Raw genomic sequence first — 18728 nt, 5'->3', positions numbered from 1 at the left:
TTCTACTGTATATCACGAAAACAGCTGATACTTTTGTTTGGAAAAAAGAGAAGCCAGGTTCTTCTGAAATACTATTAGTAATGGCAGCCTGTAGAAAATTATTCCATGGGGGTTGGGAAGTGGCTCAGTGGTAGAGTGCTTGCCTTGCATGCATGAGGCCCTAGGTTTGATTCCTCAGTACCACATAAGCAGAAAAAGCTGAAAGTGGTGCTGTGGCTCAAGTGGTAGAGCGCTAGCCTTGAGCTGAAGAGCTGAGGGACAGTACCCAGGCCCAGAGTTCAGGCCCACAACCGACAAAAAAAAGAAAAAATTATTCCATGGGCTTACTACATTAGCAATATCTAATAGTTATAGAGTGCTATTGGATTCTTAATTATTTCAAGAATTTTTTTTCTAAAAATGAGAAGTTTAGGTTAGAACAGATTTCTAACCCTTTATGCACAGCAAGGTATGTAGAACAAAAATATGCTGCAGAACTTCCACTATATCAAGAACAATTTTAAAGATACAGTTTGACATTTAGAATAACACAGGTTATTTTTCTTCTTCAGCTTCCGGCTGACCTTACCAAGATGCACCTTACAGACAACCCTCACCCACAAGTGACTCACGTGTCCTCTAGTCAGTCTGGTTGTAGCATTGCCAGTGACTCTGGGAGCAGCAGTTTGTCTGATATCTATCAGGTAATACCTTAAGTGGTATGCTGTTCAGGCAGCTTCTTTAAATTTTGCGAATGTCCTGTGCTTATGCCTTACCTTTATCTTTTAACTAGGTTGCTAAATTCAAGCATAAGTTCTTTGGGAAAGTATGCAATAAACATTGTTTAATATTTAAGAGAAGATCTATCTTTGAGAATTCAGTTTAGTCCATTTATATGACTACAGAATTCTTCTGTTTCTTTTGTCCAGGTGCATCTATATTAATACAGAATGATTTCTTGGTTTAAAAATGGTTTTTGAAACAACTGAGCTTAAACTTACAAAAGGTCTGATTTTTATTTTAATTGTTAAAATCTTCTAAAAGTAGAATTCATGAGGAAAAATTAAGGTGGTTTTTGTATTGTAAAGGTTTTGTAATGTGAATTAAATACAAAATTCAGAAGTATACTTACAAACTTACCCATTTTTATAAACAGTTGCAAACTAATGAGATTTTCTGAGATGGCTTGTAACAGAAAAAGGGCTCTGGAAACAGCCATACACTGAGAATCCTCACACAGTCCTGTTGAAATTAAACCAAAAATTACTTTCCAGCTGTTTCATGGTCCTGATAAAGGAATTTCTGTGATGTCTAATTTAGTTGCAATGCCCTATGTCCTGGATCCCAGGGTTTATTTTTGTCATAGATTATGAATATACAACAAATCACTTTGTTGATGATGTTTTAATGCCAGTCCTAAGTCTTGAACTCAGGACCTAGACACTGTTTCTGAGTTTTTTTGCTCAAAGCTAATGCTCTACCACTTGAGCTATAGCTCCACTTGCAGCTTTTTTTTTCCCCCCCTTTTTTGATGGTTAATTGGAGATGAGAGTGTCAGGGACTTTTCTGCCCAAAAGGCTTAAAACCATGATCTTTGGATTTCTGCCTACTGAGTAGCTAGGATTATAGACGTGAGCCACCAATACCTGGATTAATAATCACTTTTAGTAAAATAAAGGATGAATGACCGTATTAACACCATATTATCACTGTTTTAGCATTATGAGTGAATTAACTTTGCATTCTAAATGGCAGTGGCTGTAAGGTCACTTACTTTGTCTGGCTGTTGAGGTTAATATATTCTAGCCCACCCTAAAAGACGTATTTTATAATATGCTTTACTGTGAACTGGAGAACAGAGTGTATATAACTGCAACAGTGAGGAGTTGTCTCTGAAGCAACTCACTTACATGAGTATCTATAGATTGCCTGCTAGTTTTGTTTGGAGGTCTTTCATTGCCGAATGGTACGTGTTTTTCTAGCTCAACTGCATATTCTACATGCAATAACCAGACACCTGTAGTGTACCATTGGCCCTCTTCCCTCAGTCATCACATCACCAAGCTATCTTAAGTTCTGCCTCCTAAATGCTTAATTTTGTTTTAACATTTATTTATAATAAAATTTACTGTGTTTAATATGGCCTACATCAGATGTAGAACATTTCCATTACTCAGAAAGTACTCTATGTCTCTTTGGAGTCATTCTCTTCTGATCCCTATCTACCCCCTCTAACTACCAATGGTTTTTTATCTTTACTTTCCAGAAGATCATAATATAGGATCCATATAGCTTTTTTATGATCAGGCATTAAAATGTATTAATTAACCAGTAAGATAAGTTAATGAATTTAGAAGAACAGATAAAAGGTCTATAGAAATACTGTAATTTTGGAACCAAAATAGGAAACCAGAGATTAAAGGAGAAAATTGTGGAAGTGCTGACATCAAAATGCAAAAACATCTTTTAAGATCTACCTTATTTATGGATACGTTATGTAATATCACTGGAGTAAATTGTGTGTGGAAGGCTTGTTTCCAACCAGATCCTCAGGACTAGCAGGGAAGAGTTAAGTATCAGTTCTAGATCCTTGGTATTTCCTTACCCTCAAGCTACCTTGAGGAGCACCTGTTAAAGCTATGAACGCACCCTGTAGTTACAGCTGTACATTGATGATATCTAATCCAGTGTTACTTGAGTTTTCTGATGATGTGTATTTCATTATTGAAGATGGTTCAGATAAGAGCCTTTAATAGTATAAGCAAAGCAATTTCAAATTGTAAAAATATTTTTAATTTGGAGATTTAGAAGAGAGATATCTTAATAGTAACTCTTAGCAAGAAAATTACTTAGATTATTTTATATGTTCAGCTCTACATACACATCACCTGAGTTTTCATGTTTTTGTAATTTAAAAACAAAAGCGTGGTATACCTCATACTTGTAATCCCCTTTAATCAGAAGGTAGAGATCAGGGTTCACCATTGGATGCAGATCCGGGGAAATAAGGGACTTCATCTCAATAAATAAGCCAGACAGTGGTGGTGTGCACTTGACATCCTACATGGGAGGCAGAGATCAGGAGGATCATCTTCGGTGGCTATCCTGGGCAAAAGGGCAAAATTGTGAGACCCTATCCAAAAAATAACCGAAGCAGAAAGGGCTAGCAATGTGGCTCAAGTGCTGAAGCACCTACCTAGCACGCGCAAGGCCCTCTCCCAACCCTAGTACTGCCAAGAAAATAATTTCTAATGGAACTCAGAGAAACTTCAATTATTTATCACAGTCAGAAAAAAATGCTAGTAATGCTTTCAGTTTGACTATGTTTAAATCAGATTAGCTTAAAATGTAGTTGAAAGTGTGCATTAAGATGTTAGAATGTTCTTGGATAGAATATTTTATGCATCTTCCAAGAATACTCAAGAGAATAAGGAGTGCTTCTTCCTAAATTCCTTTTTCTATTTCAGTCTTGTCTAAGCTGGAAAATTGTGAAATACTGACTCTTAAACAGAAGCATTTGTCTTTTCATTAACTCATTCTTACATAGCCCAAGGCATGCATTCATCTACCATCTTGTTTTTCGTTTGTATATTGGATAAAAGCGAATTCCTAATACTCCTGTGTTCTAGCATGATTCCTGACTATAAGTTATGCCAGAACTCAGGTGCCACATCTCTACTGCCATGACCTATTGTCACCTCAGCTAGCCTTGCCCCACCAAATGTTCTTCTACCTGTCTTTAACATTTCTTTTAAGAATATTATCTTGGGTTTAGTCATACTCTGTTACCTTTTTTTAAATTACCATTTCTTAAAATTCTCGCTTGAAATAATTTGCAAGAATATTGTGGCTTTATTTAATCTTTTACTCTTTAAACATACTTAGTATCACCATTACCTAACTTGTACTCTTCACTGCAAGTTTGAAGCCTTTCACCTCTCACCACAATCTGTAATCTATTCCCCTACTTAGACTCTAGGATCTGACAAAATGGACATGCCCTTCTTTTAGCACATGTGCTTTGTCCTAGCTTGTGGGAGTCATGTACTTCTCCCTATGGTTTCGCCTTAATGATACTTTAATTTGTCTCTCTGTACTTTTCCAACAGAAAATGAGTGCCCTTCCTCCACCCCATTGGAACCCCACAGCAATTTTTCTGGAGCTCATACTACTTTCCCACTGTGGGGCTTCTCTTTTCATGACTTTTCTAAACTTGACATTTGGCATCATCAGAGTAAATTTATGAACATCAGTTTGTGTCTTACTCATAACTCTTTATCTTCTGCTGAGTCAAGCCCAGTGAAACATTGAAAGTGTGAGGTTCTGGTTTTGTACGTGTCCTAAATTTAAAACAAAGTTTTGAAAGTTTATATAACTCTTAATCCTAGCTTGTAGTTCCTCTCATTCTTGCTTCTTTTATATCTAGAGGCCCATAGAAAGAAGATATCTTCTGATGGTTTATTTGGGAAAAGACTAGCTCATCAGAAAATCACCTCAGGCTGATTGCCTCACTAAATTATATTTACATGATCACAGGTACCATAAAACAGGAGTGAAAAAATATGATTAATATTAGTCTTATCTACCAATATGCTCCCCTCCTCCCTTATTTATCGGTCTTTCTGAGGGCCTACTGTATTCTAAGACAAAGCAGTTGGAAGACCAGGACTCAACTTGCTGCATACTCTATCTTAATGAATATGGAGTGTAATATTTTTATTAAAATATGGAACACTTCACCAATATGCTTAACTTGGAGCCCTGATAGTATCTGTATCATTCTAAATGTAGTATATGGGCTGTGAATGAGCACAAAATATGGAGTATATTTTAACTCACATTTTTTGTACTACTCTTGCTATTTTCACATGAGGCCCTAAGATTTCTGTTAATACCTTTTGGAGGCTGGGCACTAGTCCTAGCTGTGGGGAGGCTGAGGTCAGGAGGATTTGGATTCAAGAATAGTCCAAGAAGAAAAAGTCTTTGATACTTCTTCTCAGTTGTTGGTAGTAGTATTTGCCTGTCATTCTAGCTGTATGGAGACTGAGATCTGGAAGATTGCAGCTCTGCTGGGGCAGAACAGTCTGAGACTTCATCCCGGTGAAAAGAAGTTGGGTGTGATGTTGCATGCCTTTCATCCAGGCTTGGCTAAGGAAGTCAAAAATAGCTCATGGTCCAGGCATGTACCTAGGAAGGAAGAAAGACCCTTGATCTTAAAAAAAAAAAAAAAATAGCACTGAAAAAATAGCACTCGTAGAGTACCTGTCTAGCAAGTGTGAGGTCTGAGTTGAAACTCTAGAGCCTTTTTTGGCTTTTTTCTCCCCTCTCAACTTGAGTTTGGTTTGTTTGTATTGTCCTTAATTCAAGTTTACTTTTTTTTTTTTTTAAAGTCGTGAGGCTTGAACTCTAGGCTTGGGTACTGTCCCTGCGCTCTTCAGCTCAAGGCAAGCACTGTACTGCTTGAGCCACAGCAATCTTCTGGTTTTCCGGTGGTTTTTGGAGATAAGAGTCTCAAGGACTTGCCTGCCCGGGCTGGCTTTGAACTGCAATCCTCAGATCTCAGCCACCTTAGTAGCTAGGATTACAGGCGTGGGCCACCAGCATCCAGCTTAGTTTACTCATACTTTATACTTTCTTTCTGAAGTTTATTCCTTTTTTTCTTTATAAGAGCATACCAGCTAGTCATAATATAGAATTGCCTTTCTGTATGACCCTAATTTAGGCTATTGTCACACTGTATAGCTTTTAAAAAGTAGAAATTTATTTTTCACAGTTTTGAAAACAGTGACATCCAAAATCAAGGTGTTAGTAGACTTTCTATCTATACCACTGATAGTTCCGTTCACCTGTGCTTTTGTGGTAGAATAAGCTCCCTGTGGCCTCATTTACTGGTATTAATGGCCCTCTTCGTAAGTGTTCTCATGACCTAATTACTTTCTTCATGACTTGAGGTCCTCCTACAGGCCTCACCTCCTAAATACCTTGGGGACTAAGATTCTAGTATAAGAACTTTAGGGGGCCTGGGCATGTATTTCAGGGAAGACTGGTAGCCTAGCATGTGCCTGATCCTGGTTGTTAATCTACAGCACCTTGGGAGGAGGGAGGAAACAAACAACAACAAAAAAAAGTAAGGTAAAATAGACATCCAGACTACAGTAGACTGATGAAAGTCATCTTGTCTAATTTTAAAGCTCTCAACTTGGGTATTTAGTCTTGATTGTTAACCAGCTACTACTTAAAGCTATGGAGAAATCTAAAGAAAGCACAAATCATAGTCCTATAAAGCAAAACAGCTCTGCTATCACAGCCCTAACTTGAATTAACAAAAGCCAAAGGGATAATTTATTGACTCTCAGAGAAAGCAGAAGCAGCTCTGGCTGCAGAGAATCTGCCTGTCTGTCTCTTTCCGGTCCTTTGGCTCCCTGTGGCTTTCGTGGTTTTCCTCCTGCTCTTTCTGTGATACTCTGTCAGAGATGCCTTTTGCTACATATCCTATGCCTTTTGTTTTTGTTCCTGCATGCTTTGTATTGCTTTGTTACTATGTCTATCTCTTTTCCTCATTGCTTCTCTTGCTGTTTGTTCTATTTTCTCCAACCACCAATAGGCATTTCTATACTGCTATAGATTCTCTTCCCTACTCTGATTGATTGTCTTCCAAGTCTGTGGCCAAAAAGGAAAGGATGTTCTAGTTTAGCTCCACTCAGAGGAACCATCCCTTTCTTCCTTAGGTTACCTTACTAGGTAACAGGGTTCTGTTTCCCACTGGAATCTCTGGGTTGCAGATGAGAGGAACACATTCCCCAAAAGAAAATAGAGCCTCTTCTGGACAGACAAAATAGTAAATGTTAAAATCAGGAGATGAGACAAAATATTTGGAAGAAGCTTCTACAGCCCTCATTGATACTTTGAGTGTCTTGGAATTCCTGTGTGTTAACTCAGTTTTTTTTTTTCTGTAACTGCTTTTAATACTCATTTCTTTTCATTTATGAGTAATAATTAGAAATACTATCTAATAAGCTACTTTAAGAATTTTGTTTTCACTGGATGATGGTGGCTCACGCCTATAATCCTAACTACTTAGGAGGCTGAGATCTGAGGATCAAGCTTTGAAGCCAGTCTAGGCAGGAAAATCTGTGAGTCTCTTATCTCCAGTTAACCACCATAAAAACCAGAAGTGGTGCTCAAGTTAGTAGAGTGCTAGCCAGACAGCAGCAAGGCCCTGAGTTCAAGCCCCATGACTGACAAAAAAAAAAATTCTAAAAGACATCATTATTTTCTGTGAATTAAATTTCAACATAATTTTAACACATTTGCTAGCTCTTTTAAAGATATCTAACACTAATATATTTCCAACTTTGTAGTTGTTAAGTATAAGTTCATTTTAAAATTACTTAGTATATGGTTGGATCCAATTATAAGGGATGGGAAGTGAAGGTTTTGTTTTGTTTCATAGTGGTGATGATTTGCTTTATTTTTTATTACCTTTAATTGTACAAAGAAATTGCCATTCACCAAACTGGATATTGATCAATATCCTAGACCTCTGTGATAGGTCTGTTTTAGTATATATCTGCTTTAGTATATAAATATTTCCAAACTTTCATTCTTAATTTAATTCTTTACAGGGTAGCCTATTCTCAAACTTTATTTATCATTTTTGTGTGTTTGCCACGCCACAAACTCACATACTTGAGTTCAAGACCTGAATGCTGTCACTTAGATTTTTTGTTGTTGTTGAAGGATGGCACTCTGCTAGGGCCACAGCTCCATTTCCAGCTATTATGCCTTATCTTTCTTATACTTCATGTTTTAGAGTGGTTTGTAGTTTTGAGAAAGTACAACTTTGTTCCCAGCTTTGTTGGGAAATTTATTAACATATTTAATAATACTTGAATCTCCCGGAAATTTTATATTTATTGGCTCAGATTTATCACCTAGATATCACACTAAGGAAAGATAAGCCTGTATTTGGGACAGAGAGAGACCTTATATAAGTAAACATTTTTGTTGTTGTTATTCTGATGGTAGGACTTTAACTCAGATCCTTGAGCTTTCACTTGGCTTTTTCACTCAAGACTGCTGTTCAGCGGGCGCTGGTGGCTGATGCCTGTAATCCTAGTTACTCAGGAGGTTGAGATCTGAGGATCACAGTTCAAAACCAGCTCAGGCAGGAAAGTCCGTGAGACTCTTATCTCCAATAAACCGGAAGTGGCACTGTGGCTCAAGCAGTTGAGCACTCATCTTGAGCTGAAGAGCTCAGGGACAGCGCCCAAGCCCAGAGTTCAAGCCCCATGACCGACCAAAAAAAAAAAAAAAAACTGCTCGCTTTTTTACTAGTTAATTGTAGATACAAGTCTCACGTAGTTTTCTGTCTCATCTGACTTAGAACCATGATCTTCTGACCTCAGCCTTCTGAGTAACTAGAATTACAAGTATGAGCCACCAGTGCCCAATGTAGTTTATTATTTTCATCGTGAAGCATACATTGTCACCTAATCTCTACGATACTTAGTAAGCAGGGTCATTTTTGTTAATTCCAGACTGTAACATAATAAATGATTGAGATTTCTTTCTGTAGGCTACAGAGAGTGAGGTAGGAGACGTAGATTTAACACGTCTTCCAGAGGGACCTGTTGATTCTGAGGATGAAGAAGAGGAGGAGGAAGAGATTGACCAGACAGATCCATTGCAGGGGCGAGATCTTGTTCGAGAATGTCTTGAGAAGGAACCTGCAGATAAAACTGATGATGACATTGGTAAGATACATGCTAGTTTACTTAAGAATCTGCAAAAACTAGTTACCTATTGCAGCTTAACTAATTATACAAAAAAAAATTCAATGACATGAACTAGCATGTATTTATTATTTCATGGTTTTTGTGGGTCAGGAGTTAAAGTGCATCTTAGTTGGGTAATTCTGGCTCAGTATCCTAAGTCAGAATGCCCACAGGGGCTGTAGTCATCTGAGTCTTAACTGGATCAAGTTGAGTATCTATGTCCAAGAAAGCAACTCTGAGGCTCAGTAAAGAACCTCAGTTCTTTGTCAGTTGGGTCTTAACCATAGCCTGCTTACTACTTAAAGCATGGGGCAATAGAATCCCCTCCCCCACAAACCAATTGATTCAAGAGATAATAGGGCTGAGGCTACATGTCTTTTATGATTTGGCTTTATAAATGACTTATCTTCATTTCTGCCAGAATCATCACACCAAGCAACTGATACACTATTAGGAAGAGGACTGTATAAGAATGTAAATACCAGAAGTGTGGGATATTGAGAACTGCCATAAAGGCTATCTGCCAGTTGATAAAACATTTTTTTTTATTTTCTAAATTAAGTAGTTGTATAAAGCAGTTTGAATTCCACAAGTCAAATTATGAGGACAATGCATCTTGATCAATCCCTAAAACCTAAACTTTGATTGCATCGAACTGATTTTCTTCTTTATGCCATAAGATACTTTATTATTGTTGTTGTTATGCATTGGTACTGAGGCTTGAACTCAGAGCCTATGTTCTTGCTCAGCTTTTTGCTCACAGTTGACCCTTTACCACTTGAGCCATACTTCCTGTATATCATTTTGTTGGTTAATTGGAACTGGAGTCTCATGGACTTTTCTGCATAGGTTGGCTTCAAACCATGATTCTTCATGTCTTAGCCTCCTCAGTAACTAGAATTACAGGGCAAGCCACTGGTGCCCAGGTCCGCAAGGTACTTTTTAAAACATAGCAAACTATGTTCAGTGTGTATGATTTTGAAGATTTTTCCAAACAACATTTGTAGGTTTCTAATCTGAAAGATAGGTATCTATCTAAAATGTTGTTACAGGGGCTGGGAAGGTGGCTCAGTGGTAGAGCCCTTGCCTTGCATGCATGAGGCCCTGGGTTCAATTCCTCAGCACCACATAAGCAAAAAGAAAAAAGCCGGAAGTGGCGCTGTAGCTCAAGTGGTAGAGCTCTAGCCTTGAGCTGAAGAGCTGAGGGACAGCGCCCAGGCCCAGAGTTCAGGCCCCACGACGACCCCCCCCCCCCAAAAAAAAAATGTTGTTACAGTCTTGTGTAATGTATTACAGAACTAGTTACTATACTTTGATTGGAAAATTGAATGCTAAAGATACTTTTTTCTCCCTCCCATCTGATTTATTTTCTGAGACAATGTCTGTATAGCCCAGTCTGGCCTGGAACTTGTGGTTCTCTTGCCTCAGATCCTGGAATTTTAGGCCTGCCTCACTCCTTCCAGCAGAGAAGAGCAGTTTACATGATAAATTATATACTAGCTATTTTCACAGTTTTTATAAAAGTTGTGGTATATAGCATCATTATCATATACCATTGAATGGATTAAGGAATTCATGTTCCTTAAGTAATAAATATTAAATGCTGTTATGAAGTTGCTTTGATAGATCTTGAGCTCAGATTCACATTTGTTAGTCCCTAATTTAATTACTTGGCATTTATTAATACTGTTGAAAAAAAGAAAAAAAAACTATAAACTCATTAAGTGATATCAGTGATCCTGGTTACTCAGGAGGCTGTTTGGGAGACTCTTATCTCCATTTAACCACCAAAAAAAAACTGGAAATGGAGTTGTAGCTCAAGTTGTAGAGGATCAGTCTTGAGCACAAAAGATCAGGGATAGCACCCTGGCCCAGAGCAAGCCCCAGAACCAGCACAAAAAGAAATACAAATAAAAAGGACCCTTTCATTAATCTAGTAAAGAGCTTCCCTAAACCACCCCACAGTGGTATCTGAAGCTTACAAATTAAACTCTCCAGCATTATCTGAACCCATGTAGTTTGCTGATTTTCTCCAAGGGTTGTAAATTCTGTTTTCGTGTGTGTGTGTGTGTGTGTGTGTGTGTGTGTGTGTGTGTGTGTGTGTGTGTGTGTGTGTGTGTGTGTGTGTGTGTGTGTGTGTGTGTGTGTGTGTGTGTGTGTGTGTGTGTGTGTGTGTGTGTGTGTGTGTGTGTGTGTGTGTGTGTGTGTGTGTTAAAAACTGATTTCTGTTTACTTAATAGTAATTGTGTCTCGGTTTCTTTTTTTTGTGGAGGGGGTGTGTGTGGGGGGTCCGGTTGTGGGGCCTGAACTCTGGGCCTGGGCGCTGTCCCTTAGCTCTTCAGCTCAAGGCTAGCGCTCTACCTCCCCACTTCTGGCTTTTTTCTTTTTGCTTATGTGGTGCTGAGGAATTGAACCCAGGGCCTCAGGCATGCAAGGCAAGCACTCTACCACTGAGCCAACTTCCCAGCCCCAGTGTCTCGGTTTCTTTAGCAACATAAATTCATAAGTTGATTAGAAAACTCGGTATTGTGAATTTTGTTGTATGTATGAGGTATTCTCTTTGGTGGTCTTCATTCTAGAATTTCTACTTTTCCATAGAGCAATTGCTTGAGTTTATGCACCAGCTCCCTGCTTTTGCAAACATGACCATGTCTGTGAGGAGAGAGCTATGCTCAGTGATGATCTTCGAAGTGGTGGAGCAGGCTGGAGCTGTTATTCTTGAAGATGGGCAAGAGGTAAGTTAGCAAATAAACATCATAGGTTATTGTGATCAATATCAGCTGTTTACTAATTTTACTTTTAGGAGAATTAATTTCCATAAACTTGTATAAATCCTGAGCTTTTGTGTTTTAAACTATTTCAAGTACATACCAAGTTTGAGGTAGTTATAATGTATTTCCTAGCAGTGTACTTTATGGAGCACGCTAAACAAACTTTTTGTTTCTCAAATTAAGTTATAAGATTTTTTTAAAACAGTGCTTAATTATCATTCTATTTGCATTTATATTGTTGGTGTTTAAAATGTTTAGGAGGCCAGGCACTGGTGGTCACACCTGTAATCCTAGCTACTCAGAAGGCTGAGATCTGAAGATTGCAATTCAAAGACAGCCCAGGCAGAAAAGTCTGTGAGATTTTTTTTTTTTTTTTTTTTTTTTTTTTTTTTTTTTTTTTTTGGTGTGGGGCCTGAACTCGGCTGGGCACTGTCCCTGAGCTCTTCAGCTCAAGGCTAGCGCTCTACCACATGAGCCACAGCACCACTTCTGGCTTTTTCTGTATATGTGGTGCTGAGGAATTGAACACAGGGCCTCATGCATGCAGGGCAAGCACTCTACCACTGAGCTACCTTCCCAGCCAGTCTGAGAGACTTTTATCTCCAATTAATCACAGAAAAAGCCAGAAGTGGCACTATGGCTCAAGTGGTAGAGCGCTAGCCTTGAGCATAAAGGAACTCAGGGACAGTCCCCAAGCCCAGAGGTCAAGCAACAGGACCTGCTCCCCCTAAAGAATGTTTAGTAGTTGGTTCCCATCCTTTTTCTCATTTTATATGATAGAAATTCTTTTTTAAAGGAACAAATGAAGAATATTGTTGCCAGTGCCTCCTAGTAAAATGCTTACGTTGAAGCATTTTTCTGGCAATTGTGTTTAAAACTGCTCAGATGGTGGCTTATAGATGGAGAAAGACCTTCATGGGGTTGAAAGTATTAGGCTACTAGGTAGTGGTGGCTATTTTTATTATAAAATTAGTAAGGATTAATGCAGAGATGTTAGTGAACACTGTCATTTACTACTAATAGGAATATAAACTGGTATGGCATTTCTGGAGTCATGTAGAAATCCTTAATGTGGCACCAAAGTATTCATTCTCTAACCTTTTGTTCTAGTTACAAATTTCTATTCTGAGGACCTAATATAAAACTTACTTAGAGCCCGGTGCCAGTGGCTCACGCCTATAATCCTAGCTACTCAGGAAGCTGAGGTATGAGGATTGTGGTTCAAAGCCAGCCGGGGCAAGAAAGTCTGTGAGATTCTTGTGTCGAATAAACCACCAGAAAAACTGGAAGTGGTGCTGTGGCTCAAGTGGTAGAGCGCTAGCCTTGAGCTAAAGAGCTGAGGGACAGCACCCAGGCTGAGTTCAAGTCTCACGACTGACCAAAAACAAAAAAACTTAGTTATGTCAAAACATCACTGGGCCTACCAAAATGTAACCAAAAAAACCTAACATTTATTTATTTATTGCTTGCTTGCTTGCCTGCCTGCCTGCCTGCCTGCCTGCCTGCCTGCCTGCCTGCCTGCCTGCCACCGGTTCTGGTGCTTGAACTCAGGGCCTGGGTGCTGTCTCTGAGCTGCTTTTTTTGCTCAAGGCTAGCACTCTTATCACTTGAGCCACAGCTCTACTTCCAGCTTTTGGAGATGAGTCTCATGGATTTTTCTGCCTAGGCTACAATCCTCAGATCTCAGCTTCCTTAGTATCTAGGATTTATGAGTGTGAACCAGCAGAGCCCAGCATAACAAAATTATTATATAGCCAAAAAATTATACTATTTTTCCTCAGAGACCTTGATCAGTAATGAAAGTCCTTGATTTCCTTTGATGACTAAAAATAAACTATAATGGTTTACAGAAATATGGAATACAATGTTAGTGGCAAATTAATACTATAAATATATCTTATTTTTAAATCATGCACATTGTGCTTTTTGCTAGACTCTGGCTCAAAGTTAACATGTAAAAAAGATTATTAAAACTTTCATTTTTCCCTATAGCTGGATTCATGGTATGTTATTTTAAACGGCACTGTAGAAATCAGTCATCCAGATGGAAAAGTTGAAAATCTCTTTATGGGAAATAGTTTTGGAATTACTCCCACTCTGGATAAGCAGTACATGCATGGAATTGTCAGGACTAAAGTAGATGACTGTCAGGTAAGCTTCTTTTTTGGTCAGATAGTATTTTTTTTTTTTTTTAGATTTAAAAATGGCAGAAACTTTTTACTTTGAAACAGGAAAATATTTGGGAATTAGGAGTTTCAATAAATTATAATTAATAAAGTAAACTAGATTTTATGTCTGCTTCAAGCTTTTGTGGAATTAAACAAACTGAAGTTTTAAGAGACAGACTGTATCAAATAAATGCTGTTTTAATTTTGGAATTCGGACATTAGCAAGCTCAGAATCTTTTTAGTTTTGAAAAAGGAAAGAAGTAGGAACTTCGGAGTTTTTTCTGACTTAGTCCTGCTTCGTGTTTTGTATGCATAGTGTCTATTTTGAGAGAAGTAGATGTTCACTTCTCTTTTTAAAAGAGCAGAATTCAGATGGATTTGACTTCTTATGACTCTTTGTGTATGAATTGTTTTACCTTGAGTTTTGTGCTAAAGATTGAAAGAATTGAAAGAAAAAGAACTGATGCCACTTGGTTTCTTGCCTTTGTGCTCTGCCTTGGTGCGCAGTGATATATTTTTGTACTATAGATTCCTTAATTGTCCCCATATTGTTCTTGGACAGTTTGTCTGCATAGCTCAGCAGGATTATTGGAGAATTTTAAATCATGTGGAGAAAAACACCCATAAAGTTGAAGAAGAGGGAGAAATTGTTATGGTGCATGAACACCGTGAGCTAGACAGAAGTGGGACCAGGAAAGGACACATTGTAATCAAGGTGGGTGTTTTTACTTATTTTTCTAGACATTCATAAACTTAAGAGTTTTCATGTTGCTTTAGAAAAGCTTTTTTAAAGTGGGGGAGGAGAGTAAGTAATAGAAGGTTAATCTGATCAAACTGTGATTCATATGTGTATTAAATATGGTATTTATAACCCCCTTGTACAATTACTATACACTATTTTTTAAAGACTTTGAACCACTTTTAAATAATGTAATAATAGCATACTGTAATTTAAATAAATATCTTGGCTCTTTTGCTTTTCTCTAAGCTTTTCTCTCATCTTTACTATGAAAGATATGTTTTTGCCATTTAATATCCTTATAGATAGGTATTACTTTAGAATATATTGATTAGCATTTTTCTTCTCAAGTATATGTTTATCCATTGATAGCTAGTTGATTCCAACAAAAAATAGCCATATTTGGGGGAAAAAATTCAAAGACTAGCTACAGAGACATAGACGTAAGGAGACTGAGATGAAAAGAGACTGAGATGAAAATGCTAATTGTTGCTAAATCCTTATACCATTGAAGTAGGTGTTGACTAACACTTTGATCTTAATTTTCTTAATTGAAAATGGAAATAAACAGGCAGTAATGTTAGGGCTAAATGAGGTAGATTTAAAACTTCAGCATAATTATAGGTCTGAACATTAATCCCCATACTATTTCCTTCCTCTGAGTCCCAGTCTCTATTCCTTCTTTCTCCCCTTGTCTCTTTGAAAGCATGTGAATGCAAAATAGAGCAATTATAGTCAGAAGGGAAGAAATTAATACATAACTTTCTCTTTTTAAATGTGTCATTATTCATTGCAAACAGTATAAGGGAAACTGGAGAGATGATATAAATCTCATGTCATAGCTTTTCTTCCTTGGGAGTTCCTCAGATCTCTTTCCATAAACGTTTATGTGTTAAGCTTTGTAGAAAAGATGTACTACCATAGGAAAATAAATATACTTTTTTTTTTTTAAGTTGTGGGGCTTGAACTCTGGGGTTGGGCACTGTCCCTGCGCTTTTCAGCTCAAGGCAAGCACTCTACCACTTGAGCCACAGCAGCACTTCTGCTTCTCTGGTGGTTTATTGGAAATAAGAATCTCACAGACTTTCCTGCCTGGTTTGGCTTTGAACTGTGATCTTCAGATCTCAGCCTCCTGAGTAACTAGGATTACAGATGTGAGCCACCAGTGCCTGGCTACATTTTTATTTTTAAGTAACAGTTATTTTTATTTAAAATTGTATTTTTTATTTTATTTTTGTGAGCATATGCAGTACTGAGGCTTGAACTCAAAGCCTCTTGTTCTTGTTTTTTTGCTAACAGCTGGTGGTCAGCCACACCTCCACTTTTGCCTTTTTCTGGCTTCAAACCTTGATCCTTAGATCTCAGCCTTTGAGTACCTAGGATTGAAAATATAAGCCACCAGCTCAGTAAATTGCACCTTACACTCATTTTCTCTTTTGGAGGAAACTCCTATTTTTTTAGAGAAAAGTTTTAAGACCAGTACAGAGAGAGTTCTCTGGGTCAGATTCTCCTACTTTACAATATTTCATTATATTTGCTCAAATGGTTGTTTTAAGCCATTTGAGAACAGACTGTAAATGGGCTGCCTTGTCATGTCGACATATTCCTAAAGCAAGAACACCTCCTGCGTATGCATAATAGTCTTTCAAGTTAGTAAACACTATTGTAACATTGCCCAGAGACCCAGTTAGATTTCCACCAGTGATCTCATCAGTGCCATTCTTTTATTTCTGGTTCCATCCAGGACTATAGTTTATTTAGTTATGATGTCACATTGATGTACTTGAGTTGCTTAGTTTTTCTGTTACATGTTTCCTCAGCAGGCTTGAAGAGCACAGAGCTTATATCCTGTAGTAGGTGGTGGCTTTACCTAGACCTATCAGTTTCATCATGGCCAAACTCAAGTCATGCTTTCCTGAAAGGAATTCTAGAGAAAGAATGATGTGTTCTCGGCACTGGGGTATACAAATTGTTGATCTTTACCACCACTGGTGAAATTAACCTTCCTATACAGTCAGTGTTATCTAAGTTTCTTCACTGTGAAGTCATCATTTGACCTTTTGTAATTGATAACTACCTAGGAGAGAAATGTTCTGAGATATTACCAATATTTTATCCATGACTATAGGTTTATGGGCAGCAACAACTGTGTGCAAACCTCTACCTACTAGTTCGTATAGCCATTGACTACTCCTGCCTAAACTATTACTACCCTATTTCCATAATTTCTTCTGTTTATTATAAAAACAGGCTTTCTCTTGTATAGATTCATATGTTAGTCTCATAATCTGTATCATTGTGACCAATGAACCCTTCTTTAAGCTGACTCCTGTATTCTTTGAGCACTTCTTTCGTACCTGTCAAATAATACGCCTCATTATAAATATTTTCTATATCCATTTCTCCGTAGAGCTCATATTTCCAAAGTGGATGATAACAGCATTTATAAAACAAGATCTGCATCTGACTGTATTTATTACAACTGAGGCAGCATTATTAGGAGCCTATCATTGGATGTAGCTAGGAAATGTGCATATTTATTACACATATACATCTATAAGACCTACAGCATACTGGTTGGCCACTATGTCTGATGTGTACACATCCATAACTTTGTATACATTAAGCCACCATGAGCTTATGGTTTTTCACTTCCAGTTCCAGTATTATACAACAGAGTTTTCTCTGTTTGTCCATGTTTAGTAATACTGCCATCAGCAGTACTACTCTGTACTTTACTTATTTGCTCATTGTAACCAATCTCTACCATGCTAATATAACCATGCCAGTCATTTTGCCTACCATCTCTGTACCCTTTGTCCAAGCATCTACCCTTCCTGTTTACCTGTGAATGCATGCCTCTGCACAAATTTGGGGCTAATCTTTAAAGTTTTAAAGTATAGCCCAGTCTCTGTGGGAATCCTGCACAGGTGGTTTACCCAGTCAGAATGATGGCCTGTCTTTAATGTTGGTCAGTTCTCATCCTTGACTTTGCTACATACGCTCTAAGAAGAGTTAGGTTACCCTAAATCATGATTGGCCTGAATAATAAAGCTGTTTGATATTCTCAGGCTTAATGTTTTGGATCATTGATACCTAGCCATAGTTGATTTTTATAAAAAGCTTTATGATCTGGTAAGCTGTGATGGCTAATAAGTTATTAAATTGGTTCAGGAGCTCATAAAGAAGCAGTAGGAAATACTGGGAACAGCCATGCATTTAAAACTCTGAATGGATGGAAAAATTTATTTACAGTACCTGGGTACCAGGCTCTTGCCTGTAATCCTAATTACTCAGGAGGCTGGGATCTGAGGATCATAGTTCATAGCCAGCTGGAGTAAGAAAGTCCATGAGATTCTTATTTCCCGTGAACTTCCAAAAGTAGGAAGTATAGCTGTGACTCAGGTGGTAGAACCACTAGCAAAAAATGCTCAGGGACAGCTCTCAGGCTGATTCAAGCCCTGAGCACCATAAAAAATATATATATATAAATAAAAATAAAACCTAAACCAAAAAAAAAACTATCTAAAGGACTTCTGGTTCCCTCCAAAATGGTGATGAAGCAAAGGAAACCATAGAAGAGGAAATTTCTGTTAAGGAAGTAGCAACTGTAAAAGTAGCTGTGTTGAACTAGTATTTTATTCCTACAACTTGGAACAGTAGAGAATTTGAGGTGAATTCAGTTTGGAAGTGCGTGCTTGCTTAATTTCTTGCCTCCCTTTTTCTTTTCCTTTTTTATTTTTTGTTTTATTTAACTCTTGTTTCTTCCATCTTTGTCTTGGACAAGCAATACATGCCCTCATTGTCGCAGAAGTGGTAATAACAGCCCACAGAAGAGAGAAATGAGTGAAATGCCACTGGATGCTGTTGGGTACTTAGTGCTCTTCTTGTTCTCACTCTAAACCTCGGGGTGCTGCTGAATTACAGCTTAGAGAAGTTACCTTCTCCCAGTGGTAATGGGTTAACAATGAAACTCTACTTTGGGGATTCATTATAAGGGGCTGACTGTAAAGAGGAATTACCAATAGGAGTTACTTGAATCCTGAGCTGTTTATTTTCCAAATCCTTGGATTTTTAGGCAACACCTGAGCGTCTCATCATGCATTTGATAGAAGAACATTCCATTGTGGACCCAACCTATATAGAAGATTTTCTGTTAACTTATAGAACATTTCTTAAAAGTCCTTTGGATGTTGGAGTCAAACTATTGGAATGGTTTAAGATTGACAGCTTAAGGGACAAGGTTGGTTTTATAAATACACAAAGCATGAATGTGACTTTCACCTTTACATTT

General features: G+C 37.8%; 1 protein-coding gene across 9 annotated transcripts in view; it reads left to right on the top strand.

Moving 5' to 3' along the window:
• The window catches only part of LOC138827198 (rap guanine nucleotide exchange factor 6), a 149751-nt gene that overhangs the window by 71080 nt on the left and 59943 nt on the right, over positions 1-18728 (top strand). For 8 of the 9 annotated variants that reach the window (XM_070022696.1, XM_070022700.1, XM_070022695.1 and 5 more), the window contains 6 exons: positions 552-683; positions 8558-8735; positions 11355-11491; positions 13520-13678; positions 14258-14410; positions 18513-18677. In XM_070022696.1, coding sequence (XP_069878797.1) covers positions 552-683; positions 8558-8735; positions 11355-11491; positions 13520-13678; positions 14258-14410; positions 18513-18677 — 924 coding nt within the window. The remainder of the gene's footprint in view (positions 1-551; positions 684-8557; positions 8736-11354; positions 11492-13519; positions 13679-14257; positions 14411-18512; positions 18678-18728) is intronic. The other variant, XM_070022697.1, reaches the window with a different exon arrangement.

Source organism: Dipodomys merriami, unplaced genomic scaffold (assembly GCF_024711535.1).
Source record: "Dipodomys merriami isolate MVZ:Mamm:240054 unplaced genomic scaffold, mDipMer1.0.p SCAF_151, whole genome shotgun sequence".
Taxonomy (NCBI): domain Eukaryota; kingdom Metazoa; phylum Chordata; class Mammalia; order Rodentia; family Heteromyidae; genus Dipodomys; species Dipodomys merriami.
Note: the sequence above shows the minus strand (reverse complement) of the source record. Positions and strands in the feature narration are given on the sequence as shown.